The 15,930-nt window shown below is 34.6% G+C and overlaps 1 protein-coding gene across 2 annotated transcripts in view; it reads left to right on the top strand.

Moving 5' to 3' along the window:
* Positions 1–2,515, top strand: part of EIF3E (eukaryotic translation initiation factor 3 subunit E) — a 50,982-nt gene extending 48,467 nt beyond the window's left edge. For both annotated transcript variants that reach the window (XM_032609959.1, XM_032609960.1), the window contains exons 11-13: positions 713–815; positions 1,108–1,242; positions 2,323–2,515. In XM_032609959.1, coding sequence (XP_032465850.1) covers positions 713–815; positions 1,108–1,242; positions 2,323–2,361 — 277 coding nt within the window. In that variant the 3' untranslated portion in view covers positions 2,362–2,515. The remainder of the gene's footprint in view (positions 1–712; positions 816–1,107; positions 1,243–2,322) is intronic.
* Positions 2,516–15,930: the final 13,415 nt, after the last annotated feature.

Below are 15,930 nucleotides of genomic sequence, written 5' to 3'. Positions count from 1 at the left end.
AAGGGGACAGTTAATGTTTGTGTCTAACACCTGTGTATATGCATATATGTATACCATCCTTCTAAATACTATACATGCATATGTAGATACTCTTTCATCAGGTGACTGACTGGCTTACCTACTAGCAAGGCTTGTGTTTGTGTTAGTCCTGATAAATTAAGCTCTGCAGTGGCCTCTTTTTCAACCTGACCATAAATTAGAAAATGCAGATTGGTTAATGACATCAAAGGCTTTAGATCAGGGTCTTGGTGTCTGTCATCTTTTTTCCTCCCCCTCTCCTTTCGGGTTTTCTGTGTATGTGTGTCTGTCTCTTTTCCCTTAAATTCAGTGGTCATTTAGGTTATATAGTGTTCTAGTTCTAGGGAGTGTCCTTAGAATTTATAACAAACATATGTAGCGGCCCTGAGTTTTAGTTACGTGTTACATTTTATTATTCTTACTACTGATGTTCCTTGTAATAGGATTTCTGTAATACAGAATATGGGGCCCTACCTTCAAGGATCTTACAGTCTGGTTGGTGAAATGAGATAGATTGTGAATGGTACAAGATAATAGCACAAACGTCAATAGTGCACTTTTAAGACTCATAATATTTAAGAGAAGGTGACCCATAAGTACCTAAAAGTTTCTATTCAGAGCATAGGTCAAAGACTATGTATGTGAAACTAAGTTTTTAGACCCAGTTAATGTCATTTTTTTCTTTTTTCATTAGCATGTTGGCAGATAAACTGAACATGACTCCAGAAGAAGCTGAAAGGTGGATTGTAAATTTGATAAGAAATGCAAGACTGGATGCCAAGATTGATTCTAAATTAGTGAGTATTATGTTATCTGTGCAAAATACTAGATATCAGTTGCTGATTATTTGATACTTTGGGGAGAAGTTTTTATTAGGACATTTATTCTATTAAGAATTTTTGTTTTAATGTATAATAATTTTCTGAAGGCAACAGCAACCTCCTATTTTGTGTTGTTGGATGAATATTGTCATCTCTGTGCATAAAAATATTTGCAACACACATGTAGGTTGTGATGTCATCCTCATGACTTACCTGAGAAACTTGGTTGTTAACATTACAGGATCAGTTTCCCTCTGTCTCATTGTAGGGTCATGTGGTTATGGGTAACAATGCAGTCTCACCCTATCAGCAAGTGATTGAAAAGACCAAAAGCCTTTCATTTAGAAGCCAGATGTTGGCCATGAATATTGAGAAGAAACTTAATCAGAACAGTAGATCAGAGGTAAGAACCACACATCTTCTCTTCTGTCTGGGATTTAGCAATAATGTAATATAATTGTTATATGGACTTCATTTGAGAACAAATTAATTTTGGTTGTAGCTGATTCTGTATTTGTTGGGGCTATAAACATTTTATTTAAGAAATTACTAAATGGAAAAGGTTTCTCTTAGATGTATTATGCGTTAGTTAAGGCAGCAAAAAAAATTAAGTGTTCCTAGTTTTAACCATAATTGGGTTATTTTTCTTTTACCCTTCCTGTGTGCCTTCATTATCTCATTTCCTCAGTGTTTTTAACACATCATTTTGATACTGGCAGATGATAACTTACATGTGTTATCTCTCAAGTGTTTGAAATTCATTTTCCTTTTATTCAGTAAATCTAAAGAACTACTTCTGTAAAAATGTTGATCTTATATATATTGATTTTATAAAATTTTATTTTATCTGAAAGTCATATTTAATTGTCAGAAAAATATATCCCCCTTTTTGGTAGAAATCCTGCATATTAGATACTAAAGGAATTTGTATGGCCTTGTAATTTTGGGATTCCAAACTACCTCTAATGCTCTTTAGTCATTATGATTATGTATAACTGGAGGGTAGGACATTTTTAGGAAACTGTTGAGGCACATTCAAAGATCTCATTTGATTGAAGTTTTAGCATCAGATTTTGTCCTTAGCATAGTCCTTCAGTTGTAAAAGAGAAGGAAGAATTAGGAAATTATTGTCCTTGCCTTTTCCATCCAAGTCCAGAATAACTGAGCCTGAAAAATAACTTTTATGTAATGGTTGTTTCTGTATGCTTAAGGATCAATTTGTATTGATTTTGGTTATAATATTGGTGATATTGTCCTTGTCATACTTTATAATTGGTGAGAAACTGTATCAGATGGTATTTTGGTGTGTTTTGTTGTTGTTTTGAGACACCTCGCATTTAGTAATTGAAGAGGTTGTTAAAATCTTAGAGAATGGTTTGGGAGGAGTATTGCTAAAAAACTTTGCTAGTATCACTTTTTTTTGAAACTGGCTTTTCAGAAAGTATTTTTTTTCACCCTGTTGATTTCTCTTTGTGTATTTTAGGCTCCTAACTGGGCAACTCAGGACTCTGGCTTCTACTGAAGAACTGTACAGAAAAAAATGAAAAAACTATAAAAGAAAGGTGAAATAATAAAACCATTATACAAAGGTGAAACATTTTATAAACAATTAACATATTTAGCATAAATTTTGGAGAATTTGAATAAAATTGGCTATGTTCATTTATGTCATTATATTTCCTTGTGTATGTAAGTGTGTGATTTTTTTTAAACTTTTTATTTTGGAATAATTATAGATTCACAGGAAGTTGCAGAAATAGTACAGAGAGGTCCTATGCAGCCTTAATCTAGTTTCTCCCAATTTTTTCCTCATGTGTTACTATAATACAGTATCAAAACCAGGGTATTGACATTGGTACAATGGTGTGAATAGCTCTGTACCATTTTATCACTTTTTTGGTAACCATCGCTGCAGTCAAGATACAGAGCTATCATCATCATGAAGATCTCCCTCATGCTACCCCTTTGGAGTCACACCTACTCCAACCAGCCCTAACCCCTGGCAACCACTCGTCTGTTCGCTGTCTCTATAATTTTGTCATGAGAATGTTACAGCAATGGAATTATACAATATGTGACTTGTTTGAGATTAGCTTTTTCTACTCATAATGCCCTTGAGATCTCTTTATCCAAGTTACCATATATATCAGTAGTTTGTTTTTTTTTATTGCTAAGTTGTATTCCATGGCATTGATGTACCAGATTGTTTAACCACGTACCCAGTCACAAGAGAAGTTTCTGTTTCTGCTCTCAACAAATGGTACAAAGATAAAAGATACATGCATTACTGTTCTTTTATTTGACACCTGGTCAGGCCACCCTCAACATACAGTTAAATTTGGAGAATACGGGCCAGATTTGGCCCTTGTGCTGTGGTTTGTGGTATTGGTTCTTCTAAACTGTAATCCAAAGGTGTTGAAGCTAGGAGGATTCCTGGTCAAGGTAAACCAAATGCTAATTTTTGATTCATCTATAACCAGTGTTGTGAAAATGCCAAGTTTAGAGGATCACTTGTAATACAAAATGATCAAGGTTCATAGAGAAAGTACCATAAGGTGGCATATCAGTAACTAGATAGAAGCAGACCCTCATTACCTCATGTGTAGGAGCTAATTCCATGGCTCAAAAGTACAGAGCTATAGGAAATGGAGCAGTAGTTTTATAAAGTTGCATGTATTACTCAGGCTATGTTGAAATGGGAAGAATGTTTAAGATACTTATGTTTCCATCCTCACCAGTGACCCAAGGGCAAAACATTCTTAAAGGCATCATTAATATTCACTTTTTATCTTAAGATAGCTCAACCAAGCCATGTTAATAGCAAAGATTTCTAGGTGATTATATCACTAGCAATTAAAAGCAAGTCTGACAGTTATTTAATACGTCTTAGTGGACCTGTAAAAACTGCAGGGAGGAAAGATAGTATGTGACTATTAAGCATTTACTATGTGTCAGGCATTTTTACACCTATATATCTAAATAACCCTAAGGAAAAGAAAAAGAATCTAACATTTGAGTGCCTCACTTATGCCTGGAAACACTGAAATTTTTGTGCAAATATTTATATATTGTTGATGAGGAAATATACACAGATGGTTACTCAAGGTCATACCTAGTAAATGTTAAAGCAAGGAATTGAAAACAGGCTTTTTCGGTTATGTCACACTGTCTCTCCTTACATCATTATTGCTTTATAAATCCTTCCAGACTAAGTTTACATAGGGTTATGAGATGTATGTTTAGTAGGTTGTAAATGAGAATCTTGATCCACAAAACCATTTAAGTCTCTTGGCACGATTATCTTCAAATGAGAGCAATAGGGTGTTTAGTTTAGTTTTGTTTTTTAAGCCAGTGTAATCATCTGATGCTATTGGCCTCACAAAAGAACCTATTGGAACATACAAAACTTTAATGAATATCTCTGATTTTTTTTTTCTATTTATGTACCACTCCTTCAAGATTATACATTATATGAATAGTTAATGTTCACATTTTCTACCACTTATTGCTTTTCAAATATTGCTGCCCTTTGAAGAAAGATGATGCCACTATGGATTACCAGTATCAATCAGAAAAATAAACTGTATATAACTAATGGCCATTTTTACACATTACCAAACTTTGTTCATTGTTGAAGTGCACATTTGAGGTTTGCATAAAAACAAATTACTTGGTTCTGGATTTAACCTTAAGTTTTGATAACAGGTAAACTGTCCCAGTAAGATGTTGAGCACAAATTACATACTGATTAATTTTTTTGTGCTCTTTATTTTTTTCCATTCAATAATAGACCCTTCTATGTGTCAGCAGTTTTTACAGGCACTGGGAACACATCAGAGAACAAGAGTTCATGAAGCTTAAATAGTTGCTTGTGTATCTTTTTATAAAGTTACTATATATTCACAAGCAGTGTGTTTATGCTTTTTAACATATGAAATATACAAAAGAATATATATAAATAATATCTCCAGTTTAAAGAAAAATAAAATACCCATTTACCAGTATCTCCTACCTACTACTCAGCTTAAGAAATTGAATGGTTCTAGTAACTTTGAAGAGCTTGTGAGCCCCTCACTAATTGTATTTTCCTCTTTGCCCCTGAGAAGTAACCATTACCATGACCTTTGTGTTAATTTCTTTATATGTACATCCCTAGCAAAAATGCCTGGTTTTGCATGTTTTTGACATGTATTTAATTGAAATCATGCTTTGTATTCTGTGGCTTGCTTTGTAAACACTGAAACTTATCCATATTGATTTATTCATGTTGCTGTATTCAGCTGTAGTCTATTCTTTTTCACTGCTTTGTAATATTCCATTGTGTGAATATACCATAATTAATTCATTCAAGGATTGATGAACACAGGGTGTTTCCAGCTTCTTATCTGGAGTTTTTGGAACCAGCCTGACAGTCATGTGTCTGTTAACTGGAATGTTAAATCCATTCCTTTTATTATGATTACTAACATATATGGGTTTATTTCTACCATCTTATTATAAGCTTTCTATATGTTCCACTTTGTCTTTTTTCCACTCTATTTCTTGCCTTCTTATGGTTCCATTTTTCTTTGATCTTCTACTAGTTGGGTAGCTAAACATTCTCTTTTTATAGTGGTCACCCTAGAAATTTTAACTTGTATTTTTTAACTTAATGTCTTAAAATTAATATCTTTGCCCCCTGCCAACAATATGAAGAAAGCTTCGACTGCAGTCATCTTTCTCTCAGCTTGTTATTTGTGTCCATAGTCTGTCCTTTTCATTGTAACCTCATAAATAAGACATTATTTTGTACAATAGTACCCTTTTTCTTGTTCGTTCTTTTTGTAATTACATTTTTTTCCCCTCAGGTTGCTTTTAGCATTTCCTTTTCATTGGTGTTCTACAGTTTTACAATGAGCTGTCTAAGTGAATTTTCTTCTATTTATACTGAAAAGTTTTCACTGGGCCTCCTGATGCTGAAAATGGCTTTTGTGTTGCATTAGTTCTGGAAAATTATCTCTTTGGGTATTTCCTTTTCTTGGGTCCTCAAGTTTTTGAGTTCTCACTCCAGAAGAACCTCCCTCCCTTTCATATTTTTTTACCTCTGTCATCTGTGCTGCATTGCTTTTTGGGTAATTTCTTCAGATCTGTTTTCTAATTCATTAACAACCTCTTCAACTGTGTCTAATTTGCTGTTAAACATCCATTCAGTTTCTTATTTCAGTTATTTTCTACATCTTCGGTAGTCTCTTATCGTACTTTCAATGCCCACTTGTATTCTTTACATTTATTTTATATTTTATGTTTTGAATCTTTCTCTGCCACTACTCTTGCCCAAGCTAGCATCTATCACTTAATGAACACAATAACTTCTGAGTTACTCTCCCTGTAACTATTCTTGACACCCCCCCAATCCCACCCGTTTTCCATATTATAGAGTTCGAGTAATTTTTTCAAATTTAAATCTGATTGTTTTTCTTCACTGAAATTCTTCAGTGGCTCCCCATTGTTAGCCTGAAGACTGAATCCTTTACCTGGCTCTCATTATCTGGCATCTGCTCGCTGCATCAGCCTCATTCATTATATGCCAGCCTCAAGCCCTACTGACCTCAGTCCTTAAAGCAGTAGCTTCAAGCTATTTTGACTGCTGCAGAGTAAGGAAAACATTTTACATCATGACCCAATACTATAAAAATAAACATATTTGATGCAAAAGTTTTATAAAACAATACCCACCTTTTTGATATGTGGTGATCTCTTTTTATTCTGTTCTGTTCTGTTGGTTTCATAATCTACTGTTTGATATTAATTCACATTTGAAAAATACTTCTCTAAAGAACAACAGTCCTTCCCTATGCTTTAATGTTTGTAATGCTGTTCCCTCTACTTGGGAATAAATTTTCTCTGCTTCCACTTCCCACTTCCCAGAAGCACACATGTACTTTTTTTGTTATTTTTTAATATTCATTCATTTATTGATTTGGCTGCATCAGGTCTTAGTTGCAGCGTGCAGGCTCTTCGTTATGGTGCGCGGGCTTCTCTCTAGTTGTGGCACGCAGGCTCAGTTGCCCCGCGGCATGTGGGATCTTAGTTCCCTGACCAGGGATTGAACCTGAGTCCCCTGCATTGGAAGGCGGATTCTTAACCATTGGACCACCAGGGAAGTCCCCGCACACGTGTACTTTCAGTTTATATTTTATTTTTCCTTCAGGACTCAACTCACATCAAAGAAAACTTGACATTTCCTTTCTCAAGATTTTCCTTACCCGCAGACTAGGCTAGATTCTTCTGTCACAGTCTCGGTCTCATTTGTATTATTTACCCCACTATGACTATATTTAATATTTTATAATTAATTGGTTCATTTCTGTCTTAGGCTGTCATTTTCATTTGTTTATAGATAATACGTGTCTTTTTCATTGCTGAATCCCTAATGCCTGGTTTATAGTAGGCCCTTGATAAATTATTGAATGAATGAATGAGTCTTGTTCAGAATTGTACAGTGGAAAAAATGTGGACTTAGAGGGGGAAAGGTTGATAAATGTACCTGTTCAAAAACTTTTAAAGACTTCCACAGCCCTTCTTTCCATGAGTTTAGAGTTGATGTCTGAGACACACAAACATAATACAATTTGGTAAGTACTATTGTATGTGGAAACACTTAGACTGATGAATTGTTGTTATAGGATACGTTTTTATTTTATGGTTAAGGTTAGTTGAAAAGTTGTTAAAATCAAATGATGACTCCAATTTAAGAAAAGTTTCCAAACTTGTCTTTCTGTGGGTCTTGGCTCTTTCTTGGTAATGGTAGAAGGAAAATAGAGGCAGATATTCTAATGATCTCAGATGTTTTCCTTCCTCTCTACTTCCCAGTAGTCAGGAAAACAGCTGAACAACATATAAAACTATTGACTTCTAAAATCACAATATTCTGAACTCAGAATTCTGTTTGTCAGCCTACTGTTGATCCCCACATCTAACCACTGTTTTGTTTTCCATCTGGTAGATGTGTGAACAAAGGAAGAGGTACAGGTATCCTCAAAAATCCTGAAGCATCTTGAAGAGGTCACTTGGGAAGAGACCTTTTAGTTCTAGTATCACTGCTAACACTGGAGCAGTTGAAGCCCTAAATCAGATTTACCTCAGCAGTAGACGTCAGTAGTAAAATACTGAGTAGTAACAACCATCAGTAAGAGAAGTAACCAAGGTCGGGTCCAAGCCATCTGCTAGAGTGAAATGTTTAAAACTTCCGATGAGTCTTTAATTAGACTCTTAGAAAATGGCCTGCTGTTAAACTGTTTTATGTGTTTTCCATGCATAATTTACTCCCATGCATTTTAATTCTCTCAGAGAACAAGCCATCCTCTGGAAAAGTGTTAACTTGCTGGAGAGGTAGCACAAACACTGTTAAGTTTTGTTAATTTTTCATCTCATATATTTAATAAACTGTTGAATTGTTAGAATCTGCAAGAAATAACATTAATCTAAGGCATCTCCTATTTTGGTTCTAAAACTGATTCTTATGCTGACTTCCATTTAGTCTACTGAGATTGGGAGAACAATGCCAGACTGATTCATTTAGTTTTTAAGTATTGTGAGGACAATTGAGGAGAAGTTGACATTTTGAACTGGGAAACGGCATGGGTACTTAGGCACAATTCCAGGTAAATAAACGAAGTATTGCTTATGTGCATGTGTAAGTCTGATGGCTTAAACGTATACATCGAAGATTCCATGTGGATCTAGACAGCAGCTGTTTTGAGGACCCAGAGGTATGGCTTATGTGCACAATGGCATGGAAAAAGCAATTGGATCGCAGAAACACTTTTATTTAATCAGGACTTGAAATCTGGTGCTCTTCTGAGGGAATAAAATATAGTATTGTATTGCTTTTATTTGTGGACCTTTTTTTTCCTTGCCTTCTACATTGCCCTTTAAGCATAATAACCATAATTTCTTCATCTTTGTACTCCCTAAACAGTAGGCATAATAGTAGATGCTTAGATATTTACTCCACTACCTATCTGTTTATTCAGGTACACAGGTGATGTTTGGTAAATATTAAAGCAGCAGTCTAGCAGAGAGGGCATTGCTGTGATTCCCTCTGGTTTCCTCAACTTAGGGCGTATGCAGCTTTTCATTTTATTTTAAAGACAAATGGTTTGCATAGAGAGGAAGCACTGATTAGTTGTGTCTTTGTTCAGTTGGCTAATTAGGACAGAGCTGTTGGACCTTCTGTGCATAAGCCAGTTAGTGTTTCTCCACTCCTAGCCACAGATTTGCACCTTGAAACTTTGCCAGCTGTTTCCTAAGTGCATGTTATGAGATGCCAGGAGACTAGAAAACAGTGCACGTAGATCTGCTTAAAATCATCACAACTTTTAAAAACAAAGCAAACAAAGCATAAAGCATGAATCCCATAATGGCAAATCAGAAGCTTTATCTTTGTATATTGAAAGGTCAATAAATCGGTGTTATATGTGCTGCTGTCATTGTAAACACTACGTTGAGAGGGACAAAACTTAAGAAGCTATGACAGGTATTGGAACTTTTGTTATCATTCTTACTTAAAATTTTAAATTTCTGCTGGTGAGTTAGAATAACCAGGCCTAGAAAATACTGGGCGGACTGTGGATGGTTTCCTTGATTCAGAAATCATCCAGAGTTCTACATGATCAGTATGTTTTAATAGATGACATAATTAGAGAACATTCTTGGTTGTCTAGGCATAACTAGACACAGTTATGGGACTTTGGGCCTTGTTCTTTGAAGATTTGTAGGACTCAAATGCGGTTTCACTGAACAGTCAGTAATAATGCCTCATATTTGCTTCATTTTCACTTTTTGTTAACATTCACCTGTAATGATTTACATCATCTCAAATGAGTCTCAAAACAGTCTTGTAACTTGGACATTATTGTTCAGGTTTATCATTTGATCACCTGGCAGCCTTTTCTTATCTGACCATTAGTGACTTAAGGAACTCTGGGAAGAACAGTTGACTATATAGTTTAAAAAAAAAAAAGTCCCATACTGACAACATTATTTCTCTTATAAGATGCTATTACATTCTCTTATTAGAAAATAGAATGAAATTTAAGTTCATCATTCATCAAAGTTAAAAACAATACTAAAACAGTTTGCTCCCTTCTAGAGCATCTAAAGAAAAAATGAGAGAATTCCCTTTGGCATCTCTGGGTATTTGAATAGACAACAAGGAAGAACTGTAGCTTTTTTTTTCCTTTTTCTTTTTTTTCAGCTAAATTATCCTAAGAACACTCTGCTCCGACATAGGAATGCCAGTGGAATAGGAGATGGTAACACAAGATGCACCAGGAGACTCGAGGTTTTGTGTGTTTGAAACTTATATTCTACTATAATGACTAAATTGTAGAGAAGCAAAACTAATGTGTGTGTGTTTTTTTTTAATTTACCCAATGTTTTTTGGGTTTTGTCTTCTAGGAGCAGACAAACTTCTTTTGTTTTTTGTTTGCTTGTTTGTTTTTAAAAGTTCACTCTTAAATTTTATAAAACAATGTAAGACAAGGAAAATTAAAAAGTTGTCCTACATTAGAACAATATATTTGCTCAAAATAGAAATGCCAAAGACATATAAAGGTATAAAGTGGTATGCAGTGTTTTTTCACATAATTTATTTACATTGGTAAGACATTTTTTTGTCTGTCAACTTTTAATTTCACTATAAACAAAAGTGAAGTAAATACACTTCACTGAATTTATCAACTGAATACTAGATGGGGCCTCAGTATTTAAAAGCATAACTCTCTTTTTAATTCAAGAATAATTATGCTGGGTTCTTATGTATGACTGGACAAAAAAATATGCGGTTGTATGTTTTGGCATATGTTCTTCCAGATTTTTCAGTGATAGTCATGATAACCAACAAAGGAAATTTAGATTGGAAGGCCTTTTTCTGTACAAGATTCTAATAATCACCCTAAAAATAATTCCAGCACCTATTGGTTACTTTTACTTGAAGTCCTTCAGTATATATATATATACATGACATAGAATCAATGACATTAAGTGGTGGAGAATAGGGATGTGGAATTAAGAAGAATTAACTTTTGGAACAGATACCTGTACAATACCATGCTCCTTTCCAGCTCCACTGTTGTTACCAGAAAAAGATTTGGGTAAGTAATAATGAAATTAGTAAAAATATAATGTTTTTATGGCAGACTTTTTTTTCTATCAAGCTTTTTCCCCCATCATTCATGTTTAAAGCTTTCCCAAGCAAGCAGAATGAAAATTGTAAATCTTAGCTTTAACGTATATTATTACCATAAAGGAAAGGAATCTGTACACACATACACAAACACACACACACACACACACGTAGAACAGCGATGTGGGTGTTGTGCAATCAACAAAACTTGTGCAATAATTAAAGAATTTTTAAACTGAAGATTAAATTGGAATGTTGTTATAAACATAAGGGAAATGGCCAACATTTTTCGTTGTATCAAAAGAAAACTCATTTCTAAAAATAAGCACCCTCTTTGTGATGACCCTTTAAAATAGTTTTAAGTGATTCCATTCACAGATGAGCTTTTGGGTCTGCAGCCCGTTGCTGTAAGTGGTTTGCTCTTTGATCCTGTAGCCTTTAATCAGGTGTGTATAGAGAAGAAGAAAGCACTGGCATGGCGATATCACCCTCCAGACATCTCTGAAAGTGAACATGCCATGACTAAAACAGCCTGCTGGGTCCTGAAAGGTTTCCTTTGGTGTATGAATTTAAGAAAACATTGCTAAGCTTTATTTTACCAAATTGAGGCAAACATGGACCTTTCTAAAGTTACCAAATTTTAAAATCACCTTTACCAAAAAAAAGTGTTTCTATCTTCCATGTTTCATTTTAAGTTCCCAGAAATTAGAATTAAATAAAAGGATTGAGAATGTTACCTAGTCTTAACTCTACCTTCAGTGTTCAATTCCTTTGTAATGCAAAACTGATTTAGTGTAATCCTTTTTTTTTTTTTTTTTAGAGTGTCTTGGATAGTGCCGTCAGAAATGCAAAAACCAAGAAATTATTCTTTTTATTCCACCTCCCACCCCACTCAGATCCACACTTCTTATCACTACTGATTCTGTTGTTTAGATACCAGACCTTCATCCTTTCTTCCAGGTCCTTTTTCTCTTCCTATGGAAACAGTTTTTTCCCTGATAACTTAGTGACTTAAGAACTAGGTTTGAGTTCTTCTTTACCAGACATAAATTGTTATAACTTGGCCTTGGGCAAGTTACTTAACCTCTCTAAAGACTTTTTCCGATACATATTTCGTAGGGTTATGGGGTTAAATGAAGCAATTCATGCACAGCAATTAACACAGTGCCTGCCCTCAGTAGCTGTTAGCAAGCACTCACTATTTCCCTGTTTGCCCTTCCCCTCCTTGCTTCCCTCACCTGCTCTCCTCACCCTCCTTTATCCTTCTCCCTCCCTGCCCTTCGTCCTCTTCCTCCTCCAATTTGAGTGAATGCTTGGCACAGGGTAACTACTCAATGAAGTGGTAGTTTTCATTGTTATGAAATTACCTTCTCCTCTCCAAGAATCAAGCCCTCATTATTTCTCTTCTGGAACACTGAATTTAGTTAATTGGTCCACATGCCCTATTTATTTATGTCCTTCACAATAAAGTTCTGTATCCATTGATTTAAACTTCTAAAATCCAGTTTTTAAATAAAATCATGTGAAATAAATTCAGGACCATGAAATTATTGCAAAAACCACTGTTAATAACTTAACGCTTTTGCTTTCTGTTCATATCCTGTCTTCATGTAGATGCTCCATACAATTGCTATCTTTATATAGACTTATTCTGAGGATTTTTAAATTACTTTGAGAACATGTATAAAGTTTTACTTAAAGACACTTTACCATGTGCCAGGCACTGTGATTTAAGTGCTTTACATACATTATTTTATTTAATTCTCAATAACCCATGAGACGTTTAGTATTATTGCCATCCATTTTACAGGGAAGGAAATAAACACAGAGAGTCATTCTCGGGGTCATACAGCTATAAATGGTATAGAAGGATTTGAACCCAGATGCTCTGATTCCAGAGCCTATGCCCCTAAACACTAGTCTATACTGCCGCGCTGCTTCCAGAAATAAATAATTTAATAAAGTGCATCCTTAGCCTAGTATTTTCTGAGTACTTGAGTTATAATGAAGAACACTTCCTGGAAATTAACTTTTAAAAGGAAAAAAATTATTTTCTAATAAAACTGAAAGATAATTCTGAAAATAAACCTTATGTTGACTTTTCATATTTTTCATGGCTAGTCAATAAGGTTTTCTCATTCACTAATTGTCTGAAAAAAGGGAATATGTCTGAAGGATGGCATCTGTTGAAGAGACAAAATCATGACCTATGAGAAATAGTTGAAGAATCTGGAGATATTTAGCCTTAGGAAGACCCAGGGGGGATGAAAACTTTTCAAATATTTGAAGGGCTTGCATGTGAAGGAAAGATTAGACATACTCTGTGTGGCCCAAGAGGATAGAATTAGAACCATTTGTTGGAAGCAATTAGATGAGAGCTTTCTAACAATTAGAGCTATTGCACCATTGAAAATCCCATTCTGAAATACAGTGATAAGACCTTTACCAATCACGGTATTTTTCTACTCATTTTGTAGCTCACACTTTCAGGAAAAGGAAAGGCAGCTTATTTTTTGCAAGAACCCTCAGAGACCTTAAAGTGTGCTCACTTGGCACATTAAAAAATTGGAATTTCATAAAACCAGAAACAACCTAATCCCACAATCTAGGGACAATAATTTGGTATATTAATAGCATCTTTTTTTGTGATTGTAAAATGAATATCGTAGAAAATTTAAATACAGAAAAGCATAAAGAAATACAAATATAGGAAAAAGACAGAAGTAAAAACAATTCCATAATCTACATAATCACTTTGATTTATTTTTCTTCTAGTCCTTTATTTTGCTATTTTTATGTTAAATTTAAATTATAATTTTTAATGAGAGTTATGCTATATAAATTTTTGTAGGCCATTCTTTTCACATAGCCTTATAGACATTGCCTCATTTTTTTAATATTTCAAGTAAGTAATTGTTAATGGAGACTTATGGCTCTATCTTATGAATGTACTGTGATATATTTAACCAGTTTCCCATCACAATTATGTATGCAGTGGTTTGTTAGCATAGTGATGTTGCAGTGAATATCTTTGTATATTATTAATTATCCAAATGCTAATTGTGCTCTTAAGTTAGATTTCTAGGAGAGGAATTAATTCCTCCAAGGTTCTTGATATTTCTGACCAAACTGACCTCTGAAAACCATGTATCACTCTACTTTCTCACTAAGTTATATTAGATTTCTTAAACTTTTATTATAGTTGTAGATTATGCAGGAAATTTTAATTTTAATTTCTTTAAATAAAATTAATAATCCATATTGATTTCATATGACTAATGGCCAATTACAATTTTTCTTTAACATAATTATTCATATATTCCCCCATTTTTCAGCTGTTTTTTTTCATTTTAACATCTTTATTGGAGTATAATTGCTTTACAATGGTATGTTAGTTTCAGCTTCACAACAAAATGAATCAGTTATATATATACATATGTTCCCATATCTCTTCCCGCTTGCGTCTCCCTCCCTCCCACCCTCCCTATCCCACCCCTCCAGGCGGTCACAAAGCACCGAGCTGATCTCCCTGTGCTATGCGGCTGCTTCCCACTAGCTATCTACCTTACGTTTGGTAGTGTATATATGTCCATGCCTCTCTCTCGCTTTGTCACAGTTTACCCTTCCCCCTCCCCATAGCCTCAAGTCCATTCTCTAGTAAGTCTGTGTCTTTATTCCTGTTTCACCCCTAGGTTTTTCATGACTTTTTTTTTCTTAAATTCCATATATATGTGTTAGCATACAGTATTTGTCTCTCTCTTTCTGACTTACTTCACTCTGTATGACAGACTCTAGGTCTATCCACCTCATTACAAATAGCTCAATTTCATTTCTTTCTATGGCTAATATTCCATTGTATATATGTGCCACATCTTTATCCATTCATCCGATGATGGACACTTAGGTTGTTTCCATCTCTGGGCTATTGTAAATAGAGCTGCAATGAACATTTTGGTACATGACTCTTTTTGAATTATGGTTTTCTCATGGTATATGCCCAGTAGTGGGATTGCTGGGTCATATGGTAGTTCTATTTGTAGTTTTTTAAGGAACCTCCATACTGTTCTCCACAGTGGCTGTTATCAATTTACATTCCCACCAACAGTGTAAGAGGGTTCCCTTTTCTCCACACCCTCTCCAGCATTTATTGTTTCTAGATTTTTTGATGATGGCCATTCTGACTGGTGTGAGATGATATCTCATTGTAGTTTTGATTTGCATTTCTCTAATGATTAATGATGTTGAGCATTCTTTCATGTGTTTGTTGGCAGTCTGTATATCTTCTTTGGAGAAATGTCTATTTAGGTCTGCCCATTTTTGGATTGGGTTGTTTGGTTTTTTGTTATTGAGCTGCATGAGCTGCTTATAAATTTTGGAGATTAATTCTTTGTCATTTGCTTCATTTGCAAATATTTTCTCCCATTCTGAGGGTTGTCTTTTGGTCTTCTTTATGGTTTCCTTTGCTGCGCAAAAGCTTTGAAGTTTCATTAGGTCCCATTTGTTTATTTTTGTTTTTATATCCATTTCTCTAGGAGGTGGGTCAAAAAGGACCTTGCTGTGATTTATGTCATAGAGTGTCCTGCCTATGTTTTCCTCTAAGAGTTTGATAGTTTCTGGCCTTACATTTAGGTCTTTAATCCATTTTGAGCTTATTTTTTGTGTATGGTGTTAGGGAGTGATCTAATCTTATACTTTTACATGTAGCTGTCCAGTTTTCCCAGCACCACTTATTGAAGAGGCTGTCCTTTCTCCACTGTACTTTCAGCTGTATTTTAAGAATTTATTCATAGGAACACTATATATCAAAGACATTAAAACTATCATGTGTTTTGTTTTATCTTGAATGTATTTATGTATTTTTAACACTCAGGAGTTTTAATTTCTATGTGATCATACTTCTCAGTATTTGTGATTTCTTCCATT

The sequence above is a fragment of the Phocoena sinus genome, chromosome 17, assembly GCF_008692025.1.
Source record: "Phocoena sinus isolate mPhoSin1 chromosome 17, mPhoSin1.pri, whole genome shotgun sequence".
Lineage (NCBI taxonomy): Eukaryota > Metazoa > Chordata > Mammalia > Artiodactyla > Phocoenidae > Phocoena > Phocoena sinus.
Note: the sequence above shows the minus strand (reverse complement) of the source record. Positions and strands in the feature narration are given on the sequence as shown.